This window comes from Dama dama, chromosome 21 (assembly GCF_033118175.1).
Source record: "Dama dama isolate Ldn47 chromosome 21, ASM3311817v1, whole genome shotgun sequence".
Classification (NCBI taxonomy): Eukaryota; Metazoa; Chordata; class Mammalia; order Artiodactyla; family Cervidae; genus Dama; species Dama dama.
The window spans coordinates 29,035,297-29,042,153 of NC_083701.1; the positions used below are offsets into that span (position 1 = coordinate 29,035,297).

At 36.6% G+C, this 6,857-nt stretch overlaps 1 protein-coding gene across 1 annotated transcript; it reads right to left on the reverse strand.

Moving 5' to 3' along the window:
• Nucleotides 1-1,462: 1,462 nt before the first annotated feature.
• Nucleotides 1,463-1,950, reverse strand: LOC133042300 (DNA repair and recombination protein RAD54B-like). Its single transcript, XM_061122818.1, has one exon. The coding sequence runs from the start codon at nucleotides 1,931-1,933 to the stop codon at nucleotides 1,580-1,582; it is 354 nt and encodes a 117-aa protein (XP_060978801.1). The 5' UTR covers nucleotides 1,934-1,950; the 3' UTR covers nucleotides 1,463-1,579.
• Between the last annotated feature and the right edge of the window lie 4,907 nt (nucleotides 1,951-6,857).

A 6,857-nucleotide genomic window follows, 5' to 3' on the forward strand; every position in this document is an offset into this window, starting at 1 on the left:
ACATAAGACTATAGATATCATAAGTTATACACATATAATGTTTTGCTATTTTTATTTTAAGTAAAATTTTAATTTTGTTCATTAAAGTTTACTGTGATTTTACCATGAAAGAAATCTTTTTCAGACTAAGACATTCAAAATGAATCAACATATTAAATCTCATAGTCAACATGTTGGATTAGGCAAAAAGTTAGTTCGGTTTTAAGTAAAAATAAAAGACACATTTACTGAACAACATATTCACTAACCAAACAAACTTTTTTGGCCACCTCAATATATAACAGCTCCAACAGTACATCTTATTTTGCAGGACAAAAAAAAAGGAGGATGGGAGTAATTGACACAATCCCCCTGATTTCACAATCCACCGATTTTTAAAGACAATTTTAATGAAATAAATGTTTCTAATTTTTTACCATGTAGGATACTTTAGCAGATTTTTACTTCTAAAGGAACAGTAGGGGGGAAAAATTACAGAGAAACAAAAACTGAGTGCTGGTCCTTGCTATGCCATGAAGAGCTTTGTTAAACCAAGTAAATCACTGAGTTTTCCCTCGCCCTCAGTTTTATTACCTTTAAATTGAGGTGGGAAAAGTGCTCTCCAAATACCTTCTATTTTAGTCCCTAAAATTCTAGTCCCTAACACTTTAGTCCCTAAAATTCTAGAACTTATTCCTTCAAAGAATGAAAGCATAAAAATCAGTGTCATATAGACAAGCTTCTATTAAACTAGTATTGCTTCTAAATTACACTAACTTATTAATAAACAACTTGAACTACATACAGCTTTTAAAGTGTTAATTTAAAATGTTGAAGATTCAGAACTTTGAAAGAATATTTATGTATATACATATGCATTTATATATGTTAATAATCAAAATAAAACATCTTTTTTAAGGCCCAGGAAGACAAAAAGTTTATAAGCATGCCATCAGTGTTTTACTATATCTCAAAGGAAAATTAAATAATCAGAAAATCATGTCAAAAAAGCCTTTTTCATAGTAGAGATTAACAATATGTTTTAAGAATATGTACTCTGCTTCAGGATATTCCCAAATGAAACTAATCAGGCCAAAATAAATAATCAAATTGCAAGATTGAAAAAAATCTCAGAGACTATTATATTCAGGTAGATCATGCCGTAGTCGAATTGCTTTCAGCTTCTCAACTTCAATTTTTGCTCTTAGCAGCTCTTCCTCTAGCTGCTGCCTTCTTTTCAATCTATCCCTCTTCTCCTGAACATATAATCCAAAACTTTTTTGATTTTCTAAAATTATCTGATGCTCCTCTTTCAGCATTTGTAGAATCTGAGGATCATACCCTAATTGTGACCTAAAATTTTCTCCATGCCGAAAAATATCATCTCTCCTTGGGATAGAAGATGGAGACGATGTCATTCTCATATCAACAGAGGAAAGTGATGGTGACAAAGATCTTTCCATTACATGCACTAATTCCTGTTCTTCTCTTTGCTCTAAAGTATCACTCTGTTGAGAATTTAAAACCAGTGGAGGAGGGGGCTTAATGTCTTCTTCTTGCTTCACCTCCACTGTAATAGCAACTGGATGGCGGTCCAACATTACCTGTAGTGAACTGGTACCAGCCTGTGCTTCCTCATCCAAGTTTGCACTGTATGATGTAGATCTAATGTTGCCTTTGTAGATGCTTCCAAACAATATTTTTCCCTGTGATTATCCCCATGATTAATTCCTTTAGCACATTCTTCAGTAGGCAAATTAAAATTGCATATTCTGGGATCATTTTGTGGCTGGAGAAAATTATTCTTATTTGCAGCAACCTCAAATAACTTTATTTCTGAATTCAGTTTTGCAACCTCTTCATTAGGACTTGGATGACTTCTTGCTGGTGATATAAATTTTGGTTTTTTGAAGGGATTCCCTTGCAACTGACTTGGTGCTGCTGATCGTCTCATATTTAGCAGTATTAACCGGTGAGGTTCCAAAAGGACCGACGGCCCCAGGGGCCAGGACTACGCAGAGTACACAGCAACACCCCCCAACGCCAGAGCATCTCCTATAGCTTATTTTTTAAATTAATTTTTATTGAAGTACAGTTGCTTGAAAATGTTGCTAGTTTCTACTGTATGGCAAAGTGAATCAATAAAATAGATAACTAATGAGAACCTACTGTATAGCTCAGGGAATTCTAATCAGTGCTCTGTGGTGACTTAAATGGGAAGGAAATCCAAAACATAAGGGATATACAGATACATATGGCTGATTCACTTTGCTATACAGTGGAAACTAACACAACATTGTAAAGAATGTAACAAAACATTATATTCACTTTTGATATATCCCTTCTTCTGAAATAACTCTTGAATTCTTCTTATTTTTTTCAATGCCACCTTTATTACTATAGTTTCTACCACCATTGACCTAGAGAGAAACAACTGTAATAATTACCTCCTAAAATTACTGCCTATCTAGCACCATGATTTCCACAGTATTTCATAAATATTTGTAAAGTAAATTCATGCATGCATGCATGAACAAGTCCTCCCAAGGACTAATGAATCCTGCTGCTGTTCAAAAAGTATTGCTTCTACTTTCTAAGGCACAAAATGGTCTTTAGCCAAATATTCAAGTTCTTCTCTCATCTGACCCCAAATGTTTTTCTAGCCACTTCTTCTATATGCACAATTCACTTCTACTCAAACATTTCCATAAGCCAGTGGATCTGAAAGTATAGTCTGCAAGCCAGGAACACCAGCATCTCCTTGGGAACTTGTTAGAAATGAAGTTTTGGGGGGACTACCCAAGACCTGCTGAATCAGAAACACTGGGTAACCTGGATGCACAGCAAAGTCTGAGATTATGTTCACAGCATCACACGCACGTCAGTGTCATTCTCTAAACTTGTAATTTCCTCCTCTACTTTCCTTTCTGTAAAAATTATACTTCTGTATTTCAAAGTTCAAGTCAAATGCTATCTTTTCTCTGAAAATTTCCTTGCTCTTCCAGTAGCATCTAGTTGCTAATTCCACTGACCAGTCCCTTCTCTGAACTCCCGTATAAGGTGAAGTTCTTTGTAACGTGTTAGTGGCACTCACAGCACACTATCCATGCATGTGCTCACTTGCTCAGTCACATCTGCTCTTTGTGACCCCAAGGACTGCAGCCCTCCAGGCTCCTCTGTCCATGGGATTTTAAAGGCAAGAGTACTGGAGCAGACTACCATTTCCTATTCCAGGGAATCTTCCTGACCCAAGGATCAAAAATGCATCTCCTGCGTTAACAGGTGGATTGTTTAACTTTGCATCACCTAAGAAGCCCCAATAGGTAATAGTTTACATCTATAAATAAGCAATCAATGCTGAGGCCAAAGTTTTAATGTATCAAGGTCAAAGGCAAACTCTAATCCAGAAAAAACCATGATATATATATATATATATATATATATATATATATATATATATATATATTTGTCTGTCTTTAGTAAAGCTGAAACTTAACAAGTATCCTAAGAAACTCCACCTTAAAAAAGTAGAGATGGCACTTCCATAAAGCACTGGTGATGGCCACTCAGCAGTGGGGTTTGTGACAGCCACTATGCTGCCTAGAAAAGAAGTTGTGGGGAGAGTCTCATGATTAAAGTTTGTCCCCCATCCAACTGTCAGCACTAAGTACATTTAAATTTCTCACTTGTACTTGGAACAGGGCCACAGATTAAATACATACAATTCAGCCAATATTTACAAAGCACACACTATGTGCCAGGCACTTTTTGGCTACTGAGAATCAAGCAGTGGAAAGATTTGTGAAGAATACAATCCTCATTGAAACAGGGAGAACAGAACGTCATCAGGTAACTAAGGTGTCTATCACACACTTGATAACCGCCTAGAGTTAGTGTATTTCTAGGACCACTCACCCCTCACTTACCTGTACTCTAGGATGGCCATTTCAGCACATCAGCATCAGTTCAATTCAGTTCAGTTCAGTTCAGTCACTCAGTCATGTCCAACTCTTTACGACCCCATGAATCGCAGCACGCCAGGCCCCCCTGTCCATCACAAACTCCCAGAGTTTACTCAAACTCATGCCCATTGAGTTGGTGATGCCATCCAGCCATCTCATCCTCTGTCATCCCCTTCTCCTCCTGCCCCCAATCTCTCCCAGCATCAGGGTCTTTTCCAATCAGTCAACTCTTCGCATGAGGTGGCCAAAGTATCGGAGTTTCAGCCTCAGCATCAGTCCTTCCAATGAACACCCAGGACTGATCTCCTTTAGGATGGACTGGTTGGATCTCCTTGCAGTCCAAGGGACTCTCAAGAGTCTTCTCCAACACCACAGTTCAAAAGCATCAATTTTTCGGCGCTCAGCTTTCTTCACAGCCCAACTCTCACATCCATACATGACCACTGGAGAAACCATAGCCTTGACCAGACGGACTTTTGTTGGTAAAGTAATGTCTCTGCTTTTTAATATGTTATCTAGGTTGGTCATAACTTTCCTTCCAAAGAGTAAGCGTCTTTTAATTTCATGGGTGCAGTCACCATCTGCATAGAGGTAGTCAAATAGATGAGTCCTTGGCCACTTACATTATAATAAAATATTGCTATCGTTTATGTTTTATAGGTATTTACCCACCAATCCTACAATTTTAGCAAGACCTAAACTTGTGTTTTCTTATTTTATTAGAAAAACAATAAATTATTAGAGATTTTCCTTTTACCAATGAGTGTCATCACTTTGGCTTCCCAGGTGGCTCAGGGGTAAAGAATTCACCTGCCAATGCAGAAGATGCAAGTTCAATCCCTGGGTTGGGAAGATTCTCTGGAGAAGGGGATGACAACCTACTCCAGTAGGCTTGCCTGGAGAATCCCACGGACAGAGGAGCCTGGCAGGCTACAGTCCATGGGGTCGCAAAGAGTTAGACACGACTGAGCATGCATGCAAACACTGTCATCACTTTAACAGATTAAGCAGTAAGGAGCAAGGAGCAGTGGTTCCACTGCTGGAAACCAGGAAATGTAGAAAGCGGAAGAGATGCGGGGAAGCTAATGAGCATTCACAGTAACCTCTTCTTGCTTTGCAACATGGGTAACATTCCCTGATTTGCAACTGCTTTTTTTTTTCTGAGTTCATGAGTCCCAGAATGCCCCTGAGATCAGAGGAGCATCTTGTATAAGTGTCCTGATGGTGTCCAAAAGGCAGAGGTCTCTGTCTGAGTGATTGCAGAAGTTCAAATAGAATTTTTAAAAAGTCAGTCCTTCTCTGGGCAGGAGGGAGACTCTCTCAAAGGTCAATTAATAATTTCTCATATTCAAGCTTGTAAAGACCTCCTCATTACAGCTTCTGATTATATTTAGCAATTCTATGCACTCACATTAAACCAAAACAGGATAATAACAAATTTCAAACGAAGACCTTTAGAGTCAAGATCATCGACTTTACACTCAAGGCTATAAAGCAAACTCAGCTATTATTTTGTCTCTCATATTCTTAGACCACAAAGACTAAATGAAAGCAATAATCAAGTGGATGTGGTAAACTGTGGCATGGATTCAAAATATATTCTTGCACTAAAGGTAAAATATTTACATACTAACAGTGAACAATGTTGGAACTCTTTCTAATGGGAGTTAGAAAGACTGCCTGTTCTGAAAACTAGAAAGGGGACCATCCCAATAGTCCTGGTGACTGCTGAATGCTTACATGACACATACCACCCCAATGCCCTCAAGGAAAACAAATGCTTGAAAATAGATTCTATGATTGGCAGCATCTGGATTTCTCAAGGTTTAACTCTAGAATTAAAACATGGCATTTTCTTCTGAGCAATATGGCCTGGATGTGGTTATATCCATTGGATATATTATAGAAAATGAATCAACAAGACTTCATTTAGGGATAATCCAGTCAACTAACTATAAGACAAGATCAATTAAATCTTACCCATCTTCATTTTCGGCTGATAGAATCATTTCTTCATTAGTCACACTTCTACTTTTCCACTTCTTTTTTTTTTAATATTTTTTTTAATATTAATAACAGACTTTTAAAAATATTAATAACTATGCTCTTTTTATGTGGCTACTACTTCAGAGAGTGTGCAAGAAAAATAATGGAAATCCAGTCAAACTTAGTCAAATTTGAAATTGGTTAGGAGCTCTCAATTTCAATGGGAAATGAGGTTAAAATTACTTGCTTTAAAATGAGCCTTGTTAATTAGTTGTAAAATTTAATTGTCCATATTTTCCCTGCTCTAAGTTACCAAGGCTAAACAAAAATTTGTTATATTTATTTGATTATTCATTTCCTCCTATTGAGGGGGGAGAGAAGAAAAAAGCACTTTTGAATTTAAACTTCAAAAAAGTTTAAAGTTCTTAAACTTTTATAGTACCTTTCAAAATATCACATCCAGCAGCCAGAAACTCAAAGTAAAAAAAAAAATTTCCTTTCTCCTCCCAAAGATGTTTTTTCCTCACTAACCAGTGTTCTATTTATAATTTTTTATTCATGTATCACATATATAGTCTTCAGTTATTCTAAATTCCTAAAATTTAGCCTACTAAAGTCTCATTTGAGCCAGAAAAAAAAAATTCAAGGCATCAATTTTATTTCTAGAAATCTTATGTAATTCTTAAGCTGTCACAATCAATTTAATTTTTGAGGAGCCATTATTAAATAAATAAAATGAATTTAAGATACTCATTCAGTGATCTGTTGTCTAAGTAAGCTATTGACTACACTGTTATAATCTGAGACTCAAATAAATGGCCTCTCTCACATCTTGCAAATGACACTAAAGAAACAATTGAGTTTTCAGTTGAACAAACTGCTAGAAGCCAAGAGAACAGGGAAAGTAAAGAACATTCCATTCTGTTCTTG